Source organism: Sus scrofa, chromosome 13, assembly GCF_000003025.6.
Source record: "Sus scrofa isolate TJ Tabasco breed Duroc chromosome 13, Sscrofa11.1, whole genome shotgun sequence".
In the NCBI taxonomy this organism is placed as follows: domain Eukaryota; kingdom Metazoa; phylum Chordata; class Mammalia; order Artiodactyla; family Suidae; genus Sus; species Sus scrofa.
In genome coordinates, this window is record NC_010455.5 from 139,309,114 (window position 1) to 139,325,044 (window position 15,931).

General features: G+C 33.5%; 1 protein-coding gene across 18 annotated transcripts in view; it reads right to left on the bottom strand.

Moving 5' to 3' along the window:
- STXBP5L (syntaxin binding protein 5 like) overlaps positions 1–15,931 on the bottom strand; it is a 374,297-nt gene that overhangs the window by 192,183 nt on the left and 166,183 nt on the right. For all 18 annotated transcript variants that reach the window (XM_021070284.1, XM_021070287.1, XM_021070297.1 and 15 more), the window contains 2 exons: positions 5,959–6,042; positions 615–738 (listed from right to left, as the gene is read on the bottom strand). In XM_021070284.1, the coding sequence (XP_020925943.1) occupies positions 615–738; positions 5,959–6,042 (208 nt within the window). The remainder of the gene's footprint in view (positions 1–614; positions 739–5,958; positions 6,043–15,931) is intronic.

The window sequence follows — 15,931 nt, forward strand, 5'->3', positions numbered from 1 at the left end:
AACACAGAACTCAGATCATCATCAATATTATGGAAAATAATAGGGTCTCTGACTAGAAGATACATTTGACATTTTTATTCTGCCCTATTAGTCAGGCTCAACATAAATACTAAATACCTCTTTTCAATGAAGAAGATAATAAGATAAATATGACCTATGATAAAAACGACCGTAGCCATAATTCAGTGGATTCAAATGGCAAAAAGGAAAATAAATGGAAGAATTTAGAAAATAAAAGACTCTAAAGCTGTATAGAAATTAGATCCAAGAGTCAGATCCATAAAATGCCATTCTCTCACTAGGTCCTTACCCTTTAAAACTGATCAAATATATTAAATCCTCTGCTTAAGATACATCAACCATCAACATTCAATTATTGGCTGGGAGGATCTCTACATAAGTACCATTTTCAATGTAGGAAAGCTGATAGGAAGAAGGGAAGTATAGAAACTTTGAGTCATAATGTGAGGATCTGAAGGAGGTATAAAGAGGTATTTAGAATCGGAAATTATGTCCTAGTACTTCTTTCTAGTGAAAATGATTACCAGCTTTCCTACTTCAAGTAAAGGTAGTACATCTCCAGAGTTTATTTCTTTTGAAAGCATACATCTTACCATGTGGAATTGTGGTCTGGAAAGGACGACTTGGACTTTTCAGGTTCCATAAAGTCAAGCTACCATCTGAATGGCTGCACATGAACTGTCTGCCCTCGTGATGCCAATCAATTGAATGAATAGCCTAATGAAATAACAATTTAAAACAAGCAGAGGAGGAAAAAAGTTGATATATCTTTCTATATTTCAAAGGAAAAATATTTTGACAAAAAATTGTTATAGCAATAACACTTAAGAAACAGATCTAATTTTGACCAAGATCACACTAACTTTGGCTTCAACCCTCTATAAAAGGCTACAATAATACATTTCATGAGATAAAGTTAAGTAAGTTTCATAATATTGTTAGATGTCAGAACTTTTTTTGTAAACTCTCTGTCCTCCTTGTATCTTTTAGTGCTTCTTTGAATATTATTATATAGAAGTAATAGCAAGGTTAGCAGAAGATAATCTCTGGTAAATTAGAGGCCTAGTTTCATTAAAGTAGCCAAATTAAAAAGTAATTTACATTAACAGTTGCAATTTGAGAACTTACTATGTGACAGACCCTGTAGTAAGCAGTTTATGTACATTATTTCATTTAATCCAACAAAATAGGTATTATTTTTTCCAAATTACACATGGTGAAATAGGCCTACAGAGATTAAGATACTCTCTTAGATCTCACCACTTGAAGCCAGTATCTGTTGAACTAAAAAACACATATATTTAATCGATGAACTATATTAATTCTAACATATATTTAATTTTATATTGAGTTTGAATTGAATTGAAATTGAATTAAAGAAGCCTTTAAAAATTTTTACATTTACAGGATCACTCTGTAGATGTGAATAAGATAAAATTTAAAAATAATCATTCCATTTTCCTAAATTATTTTATTTCCAGTGACTGCATAGTGTCTTGCATAAAGTAGGCACTCAAAATATCTATTGAGTGGATAAGTAATTAATTTTATCACATATTTCCACACTCAGTATTCTTTCAAAATTAATAAAGTATATATAGAACTTGGGGAATGTGCTAATAAAAGCACAATGAAAGAAACTCTAGTAGACATAAAAGCTGAACAGATGTGTACAGCATGATCCCTTCCTTAAAGGAACTTAAAACAACTGCAAGATAGGGAACACATATATTAATATTAATAATACATGTTATATGGAACTTTTAACATTTAGTCTCTTAATATTTATATACAAAACTAATTTATGTATGTATATATTTATATTAAATATATATTTCCAAATAATAAGTACTAGAGTTATAGATAATTGATGGCTAGAATAATCAATAGACATATCATAAATGAAATAGTATATGAGCTGTACCTCAAGATAAGTAAGATTTGACTAATTGGAAAAGATACCATGATACACTGGACATAAGTTTTCTCCCATTCTGGTCTTCATTACTGGGTAGAGAAGACTTCTTTATTGCCAAAGTTCAGTAGAGGCAGTGAGAGGAAAAAACATTCTTTGTCTTCTCCTCTCCTTGTTTCTTATTTTTGTAGGTAGTTTAAGGGAAATGTCACTTCTTGCCTCCTCTACATGTTAACTTGGATGAACCTCAATTTAGAGTTGTTTTATAACTACTTTGCTAGAAATGGTGGGGACAAAGAAAGCATCCCCTGCCCTAATCCCTCCTTCTATCCCACTGAATCTCCATCTATTGGAGAAGACAGATATCACACTTGATCTTAGCCAAAAGGCCAAGAAGTGATGGAGAAGACAGATATCAAATAATAGCTACAACACAAAACCCAAATAAGTACTATTATCAAAGAAGTATGCTTATAGTACAGGAAAGTATGTATATAAAACCAATTTATTATTTTTTTAAAAAAGAGGATGTCAAATAGTCCGGGTTTTTTTTTCTTTTTTTTAGGGCTGCACCCATGGAAATTCCCAGGCTAGGGGTCAAATAGAAGCTACATTTGCCAGTCTATGCCACAGCCATAGCAACGTGGGATCCAAGCTGCATCTGTGATCTACACCATAGCTCATGGCAATGCCGGATCCCTGACCCACTAACTGAGGCCAGGGATCGAACCCACATCCTCATGGATACTATTTGGATTCATATCTTCTGCGCCACAACAGGAACTCCCATCAAATAGTCTACTACTGAAGAGATTGAAAAGCTGACATTTGAGCTAAATTAGTGGATAAATATTCAATTTCTATTTATTTGGTTATAATCCACTATTTTTTTAAAAAAGGACTTAAAAAAGATAACAATCTAAATTAGGACAATGAATGTGGGAATGAAAAGAGAGAGGAAAAAAATGAAAAATGAAAGACAGTATAAAAATAGGGTTTGCTGAAAATCCAAATATGATACACTCACTAAAGAAGAAGTTTTAAAAATGGAAAATAAAACACTAGTCTGTTTGGTCAACTCAGTGGCTGTGGCTGAATTTCTCACAAACAGAAAAGACAAAGGAAACCCAAAAAGCTGGGTAACAATCCAAAAGAAGGAAAAATAATGGTTACCAAGGAATTAAAAAGTTATCCTTATGTCAAACTGTGAAAGACTCCTCTGTGAGAGATTAAGAAATACTGACATAATGGAAAAAAAAAAAACCATAGCTATTTTCATATAGTTATTTCTGAAAAGGATCTTGGATTTACAAAACTCTGAATTCATCAATGATTATTCATCAAGGGACTACTTGGATAGTACAAACAGCTTTAGTGGCTGAAGAATTAATAGAATTTTGACACGCCTAAGAGGAAAGATAGTTCATCATAAGGAATTAGCAGAAGCAAAGGCTTGGAGGTAGGAAATACATGGTACATTTAGGAGATAGTGAACAATATGTCTGCAGTATGAGGAGAGTGTGGAAGGATGTGATAAATTAAACTCAAGAGAATAGATAACACCAGGGCCTTAAATCTCCTGTCAAGGAATAAGAATTTGTATTGCTGACAACTGGGAGCCATTCAAAGATTCTAAGGTAGAGAATTACATGAAATATGTCTTAAAATGATAATTTTGTTAGTGAAAGATATACTGAAAAGGTAAGATATCAGAGGAAATGTGATTAGTTAAAAGCCTGTTACAGTCTTCCAGGCAAAGATAACAATCTAAATTAGGACAATGAATGTGGGAATGAAAAGAGAGAGGAAAAAAATGAAAGACAATATAAAAATAGGATGAAGAAGATTATAAAGGTGATTCCATAGGATTTATGAAGAAGAAGAAAGGGTCAAATATGACTCTGAGTGTTTGAAATTGAAATAACTAATGAAAACTGAAAAAAAAAAAAAAACACAGAAGGAGGCTTAGGTCTTAAGATATAAATTCAGTGCTAATGGATATTCGTCTGGATTTTTCTAATAGGCTATTAAATGTTTGGTTCTAAGTCTTAGGAGAAAAGTAAGACAAAATATATGGATTTTTAATTTATTAGCATAATATAGGTAATATTGGAAATGATGAGAGGGGATATAAGCATAAATGTAAACTGGAGAAATGAAAAGCGGGTGAAGACATAGAATCCTGAAGAGTATTTATAATTTAAAGGAGAGCTAAGGAAAGAATCAGCGATGGAGAAAGGAGGGGTGAAAAATGAAGCGGAACACAGACAAGGTCATAATCCATTTTAAGAATGATGGGCTGATTAAAGTCACAGGTTTAGTGAAGAACTTAAAAGACTAAGGAGTCACTGATCACTGATGACTTATGAGAAAACATTTCAGGTAAGTACTACAGATGATCTCTAAATATGTGAGGTACAATGCTGAGGAAAGTTTAAAAAGTTTGTAACATGAAGTATATAACTATCTTTATTAAGATAATAGAATGTATAGTCATGCATTAAAGTCAATAGAATATATATATAATCATATAATTCTAGGTATAAAGTAGGCATAGTGTAGTATTCCACTGACCTAAACATTGTTAATCTTTATTTAAACATTTAGTTGCAAAATTACTTTTGCTTACTTTTTTAAGGTTAGAAATCTTCCTTCCACACTTTATAAGGCCACAGGAAAACTGGCAGACGTAGCACTTTTCTCTGTTTTCCCTTTTTAGCTGCTCTACTCTAGTTCCAACTGGCTAAATAACAGACAATTTGGACTATTACCTAGCTTCAAGTCTTGAGAGAGGAAGCAATCTCTGCCCTCGTTTTTATATTTTATGTATTTAACAAAAGGAAAATTCTAAAACATTTTTTTTCTTATGATTCAAGTTGCCCTGGAAATTGATCATAAAGAACATAATTATATGACATTGCTTGCCAGATCATTTTTCACCAATCATAACAAAATTAACTAGCTGCTATGTCATTTACTTCTGAGTTCTTTGTCACCGCGAGAGTAATCTTGTATATACCATAAAAATTTTAGTTTCCCTGAAGCACCAAGAAGTAAATTGGGAGGAGAGGGTTATGGGACAGCTTTGTATCTTTGAGCACCAAAACTTAAATTTTACTATTATGAGGGGATGGACGAGAGCACATAAAGAAATTGTTCTAAAAGAAAAGTGTTTTCCTTTTAAATTTATCTCCTGATAAACACACTATTGTCAGTGTTTCTTAAATTCTTTGGCACTCTTTCCATTTAAGCCTGGGTAATAACTTGACAGTGATTTTTTTACCTTTATTTTCCACCACAATGCCATTTTAAAAATTTAATTGAGAGCCTAGATGATCACCTTTATTTCCACAGCTAAAAGATGTAATTCCCCTTTCTCACCTTTTGCCCCTAGCCTCATTCTCTACACATTAGCTTCTTTTTAAGGAGGAAATAACTAATGGGCTAGAATCAATCTTTGAATGTACTTACTGTATTAATTAAGAGAATATTCCTTTATAAAAGTCCATTGCTTTCTCTACATGAAAACCTAAAGTCCCAATTATATACAATAAAACTAATTCAAAATCTGACTCTTATTACTAAGTATTACCAATTTTAAAACTCTCTTTATTGAAAAAGGCAAGTATTAGAAGATAAGGTTTTTCAAACTAATTAATTAAACTTTCTGCCACAGGAAAACAATTTTCTAAGGAAGATGTAAATAGTGTTTTTAGAGAACTTAAGGACAAAAAGTTAAGACATAAGCATGGAGCTTAAAGGAAGGAAAAGCATAGGTAAGAGATAACCACATATGTTAGATGCCCCAAAATGCTTAAAAATAGTCAGTTAAGGCAGAATTCCCACTCAAGAGAACAACCTAGAGTTGCAACTTGAGCTAATACCAACAGGCAGTGTGAGGCACTGGATCAGAACCAGGCAGTTTTCCAATGATAAAAATATTAGTTACATACAAAGCTTAAAAGTAGAAAACAGTCACAAAGTCACAATACTCTTCAAATATTTTAGTAGAAATCACTTACCTCATCATAATAAACTCTCAGTTCTGCTCTTTTAGATTTCAAGTCCCAGAATACTACAGTACCATTTTCATAACCTATCAGCAGCTGGAAAACATTAAAACAATCATTTTTGTAATTCTAACATTAACTTTAGCTTCCTCCAAACAAAGATTAATGTTAATACAGTAAAATCATATTACAAAATACAAATTTATGCAGAATACCCATTTTTCCAAACCTGAATAGGTTTTCTCATTGAAAAAAAATTGGTAATGAACTCTACCTCAGTATAAACATTTACTAAAAAAATATAACTTGTTTCAAAGAAAAATTGAGAAAACATGTAAGACTGCATATGATACAACATAAAAATAAATGAGAAAATTGGAACCAAAGAAAAATGGGAGAGAAAATAATGATGAAATAAAGGATGAAATGTGTTAAGTTTAATAAACAATGTATATGCCATTTCAGTTCTATGCATTTGAAAAATGTAGCTGCAAATCTGGCTTCAAATTTCTTTCCATCAAATTCTATTGTGTCTTTGACTTCTGTCAGTATTTTAAATTGGTGATTTATGAAGTCTCCAAAGTTCACAAAAGTATTCTAGAGATTCATATCACAAAAATACCTGATATTTATAAATCAAATAAGGCAATTAACAATATAAATAAAATTCATTTCAAAAGAAAAATATGAGAACAGATGATTATTAGATGATCACATTCAAGACCCAGTCATTCACTAAATAATGCTAGATGTGCTGATGGTTTTCCTATAGTACAATTCTGAATTAGTATTTGTAGTTATATTTTGTTAAATGTACTCCATCACTGATTTTAAAAAAACAGAAAGGACAGAGTTCCCATTGTGGCTCAGTAGAAACAAATCTGAGTAGTATCCATGAAGACACAGGTTCAATCCCTGGCTTCACTCAGTGAATTAAGGATCCAGGCATTGCAGTGAGCTGTGGTGTAGGTCACAGACACAGATCAGATCTGGCATTGCTGTGGCTGTGGTGTAGGCCAGCAGCTACAGCTCTGATTCGACCCCTAGCCTGGGAACCGCCATGTGCTGTGGGTATGGCCCTAAAAAGACAAACAAAACAAAACAAAGCAAAAAAGCCTAGAACAGATAAAAATAGGCCAACATTCAAATAATGAAAATATTTCCCTCAGATCTGCCTTATGATTTTCTTGAAATTCAGTAGTAGCATTTCTCTGATGAAAATTCTTATAATGTTAACAAAGATGTTTCAATAACAAAAAATAGTAGTAACATAAAATATGATAGTATTTATAAGTTACTAATACATATCATCCTGAGATCTAATCACTTCCCTAGAAATTTTACAAACAAACACAAAAAAATAATAAAAAATGAGCCAGCTGGTAGTTATAACAAGAAATAAAATTTCAAATATCAGGCCATGAAAATAATGTATATTACTTTTGAAGGTACAGCATATTTAAATATTCTATTATTAAATCACAAACAATAAATTTTAAAATTGATTTGACAAAAAATTGAGCTTCTTTACATACTAAAGTAAATGGCATAATGACTTCATATATTTAAAGTAAAAATTAGTGTAAACAAATGAAAATAAAAATAAAGTTTATGAGTCACATATAGTGTACTAAGATATGTATTAACTTCAACCCTTTTTACATACCAGAGAAATGATAAACAATAAATCCAAATCCTATGGGGCATAAGAGAAAAAAATTCTAAGAAGTATATGGAAAGGAGATTTGTAAGTTCAAAAATTTTGGAAAATCTGACCTATGCACGAAAAGGAATAATATAACCTTTCAGAATTTGAGCCCTGAGATGTATGAAATAACGTACTAAAATGCTACTATATATTTCATACTAAACATCTGAAAGACAAATTTATTTTGTTTATAAAATATTACAAGCAAGCAACAGCCTCAGCAAATAAGAAAATACATTAAAATCTCTAAGAGAATTGAGAAAGAGAAAAAAAGCCCCTGACATCCACGGGAAACTAAACAAAAATCACTCTGTGCCCATGATGAATAAAGACAAAAATAAGATCACTGTGTAATCATGCCTGATCATATCAAAAGAGGAACAGCACCCAAATCACAAACACATATCATATATTTGTATGAAATTTTAAAATACATATCTCACAATAGAATATAAGTAACATAAAGGCAAAGAAGTAGGTGATTTCTTTACTACATATCATCAGGACCTGGAAGTTTTCTGAAGAAAACAGTTATCTGAAAAAATATCTGTTAAATTAAGCAGTAAATACCAAATAATCAAAATGATAGATACTATATATTTCCTAATAACCATGAAATAAAATTAGAAGTCATTGATAAAAATATTTTGTAAACTAAAAAATATATTTTTAAGTAATTATGGTCAAAGAAGAAATCATAATGAAAAGTATGAAATAAAACAGTTTGAAATAAAAGTATGAACAAAAATGCCTCATATTGAGCCTTGTGGGATACAGATGAATCCTCATGAGGGAAATTTATAATTTTATAAATACAGGCATACCTTAGAAATATTACAGGTTCAGTAACCAGAATACCTAAATAAAATGTAATACTGCAATAAAGTGAGTCACACAAGTTTTTGAGGGGTTCCTCAGTGCATAATGACTTCTAAACTGTAGTATATTAAATGTGCTATAGCATTGACTAAAAAAAAGGAAAACAATTTGCATATCTTAGTTTAAAAAATTCATAGCTTAAAAAGGCTAACCATCATCTGAGATTTCGGTGAGTCATATTTTTGCAAGAGTAACATCAAAGATCACTGGGTAGACACTAGTGACACCAGGCTCTGACTCCAACATCCATAACCTGGCCAAGGTAGTGGCCACAGCTTGCTCTAGCATAAGCCACAGCCAATGCTCACTTTAGCTCCAACCCTCCTACAAAAGTCACCAGGCACACACAGTCTACAAAGGGATATACCATTGCAATGACACACCTTACAGACCAGGTGAGGTAAATGTTTTGCCTTATTCATAAAGACAAACACAGAAAGTCAAACACAGAAAATAAGATGAAATCTCAGAAAATATCCTGATGAGATGAAGATAACAAATACAAATGATAAAGAGTTCAATAAGGTCATAAAAATGCTCAACAAACACAGGAAAATAGGATCAGTGAGAACTTCATCAAAAATTTAGAAAATATTAAAAAGAACCAATCAGAGCTGAAAAATACAATAACTAAAATGAAACATACACCAGAGAAAATAAACAGCAGATAAAGTGATACAGAAGAAATAATAAGTGATGTGGAAATTACCCAATCATAACAGCAAAATAGAGGTCTTAAAGGTCTTAAAGACCTTAAAATAGAGGTCTTAAAGGACCTCTGAGACAACACTAAGACATTCACATCATAGGATTCAGTCCTAGGAGGAGAAAAGAAAGAAAGATCAGAAAACATATTTTATGAAATAATAGCTGAAAATTCCCTACCCCAGGGAATAAAATAGATATACCAGTTTAGGAATCAGAGAGAGTTCTCAAAAGATAAAATCAAAGAGATTCACAAAAAAACATATCATAAGGAAAAATGGCAAAAGTTAAAGGAAAAGAATTATAAAGGCAGCAAAAGAAAAACAAAGAGTCACATAAAAGGAAATCCCAAAGTTCTCAGATGATGTTTTTCAGATGACTGTAGGCCGCTGGAGAGCAGCATGATATATTTAAAGTGCTGAAAGGAAAAAACATAAACCAAGGATATTCAACACAACAAGGTTATCACTGAAAATTAAAAGAGAGGTAAGTAATACCCAAAATAAGCAAAAAAATAAAAGGGTTCACCACCACTAACAGGTGACACAAGTAATGTTAAAGAGTCTTTAAGCAAAAAACAAAAGGCAAAAACAAGAAATGAGAACATTCATGAAGAAAATAAATCTTTTTGATAAAGAAAATGTATAGTGAAGGCAATAGATCAACCACTTAAAAAGCTAGTATGAAGGTTAGATGATAAAGGTTGTAGACTCAAATATAACTATAATGAGCAATTAAAGGATATACAAAAAGATTTAAAATATAATGTCAAAAACATAAAACGTGCTGGGGGAGAATAAAAAATGTAGAACTTTAAGAAAGTGTTTGAATTTAAATAACTATCAGTTTAAAACAAATTATCTACCTATCTATCTACCTACCTATCTAACTATATATCTGCTATATATCTACCTACCTTTTTATCTCATGGTAACCACAAACCAAAAATTTACAATATATACACACACAAAAAAGAGAAAAATAATGAAACATTATATAAAAGAAAATCATCAAACCACAAGGAAGAGATTAAAATAAGAAAAGAACAGAGAACAACTACAAAAACAACCAAAAAATATATAACAATGGCAAAAAGTACATGCCTATGTACTGGATCACCACGCTGTACAGTAGAAAAAAAATTTTATTGGGGAAATAACAATTAAAAAATTTTTAAAAAGGGAAAAAATCCATGAAATTAAGATTTTTTTTGTCTTTTTGCCTTTTCTAGGGCTGCTTCCTGTGGCATATGGAGGTTCCCAGGCTAGGGGGCTAATCGAAGCTGTAGCCACCGGCCTATGCACAACCACAGCAATGTAGGATCTGAGCAGCGTCTGCGACCTACACCACAGCTCATAACACCAGATCCTTAACCCACTGAGCAAGGCCAGGGATTGAACCCACAACCTCATGGTTCCTAGTTAGATTCGTTAACCACTGTGCCACAACGGGAACTCTGAAACTAAGATTTTTTTAAAAAAATAAAGAAAATTAATAAATCTTTATCCAGATTCATCCAGAAAAAAGATTGAGGGGAGCCCTCAACTTCAACATCCCCAGCAGCAACTGCTACTATCAATCACTTTAATTTTTGCAATTTCAAAGGACAAGATGGCTCACCAGTGTGAGTTCCTCTGGGAGCTGCCATTTTGGAAAAGTCTTGCCCCACCAACAACAGCCAGCAGGCACAAGTGCTCAGAAGCCCCACACCAAACAATGATGAGGAACACAGTCCCACGCATCAGCAGAGAGGCTGCCTAATGTCCTTCCAGCCATAGCCATCTCTAATCATAACAGAGACATAGCCCCACCCACCAGAGGTAAGACTCAGCTCCATACACCAGTGGGCAGGCAAAAATCCTTCCCATTAGGTAGCTGCCCACAAGCCCCTGTATCAACTTCACCCACAAGGGGGAAGAAACCAGAAGAAAGAGAGGTACAGAATGCAGCCTGCAGAATGGAGAGTACACAGAAAGCTAGACAAAAATGCAACAGCAGAGATACATGATCCAGACAAAGGAACGAGACAAAACCCCAGAAGAACAACTAAGTGAAGTTGAAAAGCAACCTATATGACAAAGACAACCTATGGAATGGGAGAAAATAATTTCAAATGATGCAACTGACAAAGGCTTAATCTCTAAAATATGCAAACAACTTATACAACTCAACAGCAAGTTAAAAAAAAAAACTGATGGAAAAAAATATGCAAAAGAACTTAATAGACATTTCTCCAAAGAAGATATACAGATATATAAGCACATCAAAAAATGCTCAACATCACTGATTATTAGAGAAATGCAAATAAAAACTACCATGAGATACCACCTCACACCAGTTGGAAAGGCCATCATTAATAAGTCCACAAAGCTGGAGAAGGTGTGGAGAAAAGGGAACCCTCCTGGCACTGTTGATGGGAATGTAAATTGGTACAACCGCTATGAACAACAGTATGGAGGTACCTTAGAAATCTATACGTAGAACTACCATATGACACACCAATCCCACTCTTGGGTGTATATCTGGACAAAACTTTCCTTGAAAAAGACACATGCATCTGCATGTTCATTGCAGCACTATTCAAAATAGCCATAATACTACTCAGCCATAAAAAAGAATGAAATAATGCCATTCACAGCAACCAGCAACATGGATGGAACTAGAGACTCTCATACTAAGTGAAGTAAGTCAGAAAGAGTACAATATCACTTATATCAGGAATCTAATATACAGCACAAATGAACCTTTCCACAGAAAAGAAACTCATGGACTTGGAGAACAGACTTGTGATTGCAAAGGGGGAGGAGGAGGGAGTGGGAGGGACTGGGATTTTGGAATTAACAGATGCATACTATTGGCTTTCGAATGGATAAGCAATGAGATCCTGCTGTATAGCACTGGGAACTATGTCTAGTCACTTATAATAGACCATGATGGAGGATAATGTGAGAAAAAGAATGTATACAAGAATGTGACTGGGTCACCTTGCTGTACAGTAGAAAATTGACAGAACACTGTAAATCAGCTATAATGGAAAAAATAAAAATTGTTTTTTTAAAAAAAGACTTCAGAGTAATGATGGTGAGGATGATACAGTTTTTTTTTATTGGAAAAAAACTGAAGGCAAAGATCAAGAAATTACAAGAAATGTTTAACAACGAAATAGAAGATTTAAGGAACAGACAAACAGAGATGAACAAGAGAATACCCGAAGTGAAAAACTCACTAGAAGGAATCAATAGCAGCATTCAGGATGTAGAAGAACAAATACAAAATATGGAAGTCAGACTGATGGAACTTAGTGATATGGAAGAGAATAAAGAAAAAAGAATGAGAGGACTCTGGGACAACATTAAATGCACCAAGAATTATAGGGGTTCTAGAAGTAGAAAATAGAAAAAAAAAGGGGGACAGGAGAAAATATTTGAAAAGATAATAGCTGAAAACATCCCTAACATGAAAAAGGAATCACTCAAGTCCAGGAAGCACAAGCATCATACAGAACAAACCCAAGGAGGAATTTCTCAAGACGCATATTAATCAAACTGACCAAAATTAAAGACAAAGAGAAAAAATTGAAAGCAGCTAGGGAAAAGCAACACATAATATATGAGGGAACTCTGATAAGATTATAAGCTTACTTTTCAGCAGCAAACTCTACAGGCCAGAAGGAAGTAGCACAATATACTAAAAGTGATGAAAAGGAAAAACTTATAGCCAAGAATACCCTAACTCAGGCAAGCACTCATTCAGATTTGATGGAGAAATCAAAAGCTTTACAGACTAACAAAAGCTAAGAAAATTCAGCAGCACCAAACCAGCTTTACAACAAATACTAAATAAAATTCTCTAGGTAGAAAAGAAATGGCCACAACTAGAAACAAGAAAATCAAAAATGAGAAGGCTCACCAGTAAAGGCACACATATGGTAAAGGTACGAAAGCATCCACACACAAATATGATGTCAAAACCAGCAACTGTAAGAGGAGAGTAGAGATAGAGAATACTGGAAATGCACTTGAAATTAAGACACCAGCAACTTAAATCAATCTTGTATATACACAGACTCCTATATCAAAACTCACAGTAACTGCAAACCAAAACTCTATAATATATATACACACACAAATAAGAAAAAGCAATCCAAACACAACACTAAAGATTGTCATCAAACCACAAGAGAACAAAAGAGGAAGGAAAGAAAAAATACAAACATAAACAAATCCAAAACAATTAACAAAATGGCAGTAAGAACATATGTATCAATAATTACCTTAAAAATAATGGATTAAATACTCCAACCAAAAAACACAGAGTGGCTGAATGGATACATAAACAAGAACCATATATATATATATATATATATATATATATATATATATATATATGCTCTCTACCAGAGACTCTCTTCAGTTCTAGGGACACATACAGACTGAAAGTGAGGGGGTGGAAAAAGATACTCCATAAACAGCCAAAAGAATGTTGGAGTAGCAATACTAATATTAGACAAAATCGACTTTAAAATAAAGAATGTTATAAGAGACAAAGAAGGACATTACATAATAATCAAAGGATCAATCCAAGAAGATATAAGATTTGTAAATATATATGCATCCAACACAGGAGCACCTCAATATATAAGGCAACTGCTAACAGTCATAAAATGAGAAATCAACAATCACAAAATATTAGTGGGGTACCTTAACACCTCACTTAAAGCAATGGACAGATCATCCAGAAATAAGGCCTTAAATGCCACATTAGATCACACAAATTGATACTTTTGAAACATTCTATCTGAGAACAAGAGAATACATATTCTTCCCAAGCACACATGGGACATTCTCCATATATCATATTCTCGGCCACAATTGGAGCTTCATGAAATTTAAGAAAACTGAAATCATGGAGTTCCCATCGTGGTTCAGTGGTTAACAAATCCGACTAGGAACCATGAGGTTGCAGGTTCGATCCCTGGCCTTGCTCAGTGGGTTAAGGATCTGGTGTTGTCATGAGCTGTGGTGTAGGTTGCAGATGCAGCTTGGATCTCACGTTGCTGTGGCTCTGGCATAGGCCAGCAGCTACAGCTCTGATTCGACCCCTAGCCTGGGAACCTCCATTTGCCACAGGAGTGGTCCAAGAAATGGCAAAAAGACCCCCCCCCCAAAAAAAGGAAAGAAAACTGAAATCATATCAAACTTCTTTTTCAACCACAATGCAATAGGACTAGAAACTACTACAAGATTAAAACTGCAGGGAGTTCCCATTGTGGCTTAGTGGGTTATAAACCTGACTAATATCCCTGAGGATGCTGGTTTGATCCCTGGCCTCACTCAGTGGGTAAGGATCCGGTATTGCCATGAACTGTGGTATAGGTCACAAACACGACTTGGTTCCTATGTTGCTGTGACTATGGCTGTGGCTGTGGCTCTGGCCAGGAGCTCCAGCTCCAATTTGACCCCTAGCCTGGGAACTTCCATATACCACAAGTTCAGCTGTAAAAAGCACACACACACACACGAATAAAACTGCAAAAAAGCTCAGAAACACATGGAGACTAAACAATATACTACTAAACAACTGATGGACCACTAAAGAAATCAAAGAGGAAATCAAAGAATACCTAGAGACAAATGAAAACAAAAACACAATGATCCAAAACCTATGGGATGCAGGAAAAGCAATTTTAAATGGAAGTTTACCTCCAAAATCAAGTAAAATCTCAAATAAACCACTTAACTTTATACCTAAAGCAACTAAAGAAAGGAGATCAATCAAAACCCAAAATTAGTAGAAGGAAAAAAATCAAAAAGATCCAGCAGAAATAAATGAAATAGAGATGAAGAAAACAATAGTAAAGATTAATGCAACTAAAAGCTGGTTCTTTGAAAAGGTAAACAAAATTGATAAATCTTGAGCAAGACTCATTTGAAAAAAAAGAGGACCCAAGTCAATAAAAGCAGAAATGAAAAAGGAGAGGTTACAACTGACACCACAGAAATACAAAGGATCCTAAGAGACTACTATAAGAAACTATATGCTAATAAAATAGACAACCTAGAAGAAATGGACAAATTCTTAAAAAGGTGCAATCTTCTAAGACTGAACAAGGTACAAGTAGAAAAGGTGAAAGAACCAATTATGAGACTGAAATTGAAACTGTGATTAAAAACTTCCAACAAACACAAGTGCAGAACCAGACAGCTTCCCAGGCAATTTCTATCAAACATTTAGAGAAGAGTTATCACTCATCCTTCTGAAACTATTCCAAAATATTGCAGAGGAAGGAACACACTCGGATTCATTCCATTATGCCACCATTATCCTAATATCAAAACCAGACAAAGATACCACAAAAAAAGAAAACGGCAGGCCAACATCACTGAAGAACCTAGATGCAAAAATTCTCAACAAAATACTAGCAAACCGAATATGATAAGTCATTGAAAGGATCACACACCAAAATCACTTGGGATTTACCCCAAGAATGCAAAGATTTTTCTGTATCTGCAAATCAATCGGTGTGATACACCACATTAACAAAGACAAGAACCATAGGATCATCTCAATATACGCAAAAAAAAGTTTGATAAAATTAAACATCCATTTATGATAAAAATTCTAGAAAGTGGGTATAGAAGGAACCTACCTCAACATAAAAAAGGCCATAAATGACAACTGGCAGCTAACATT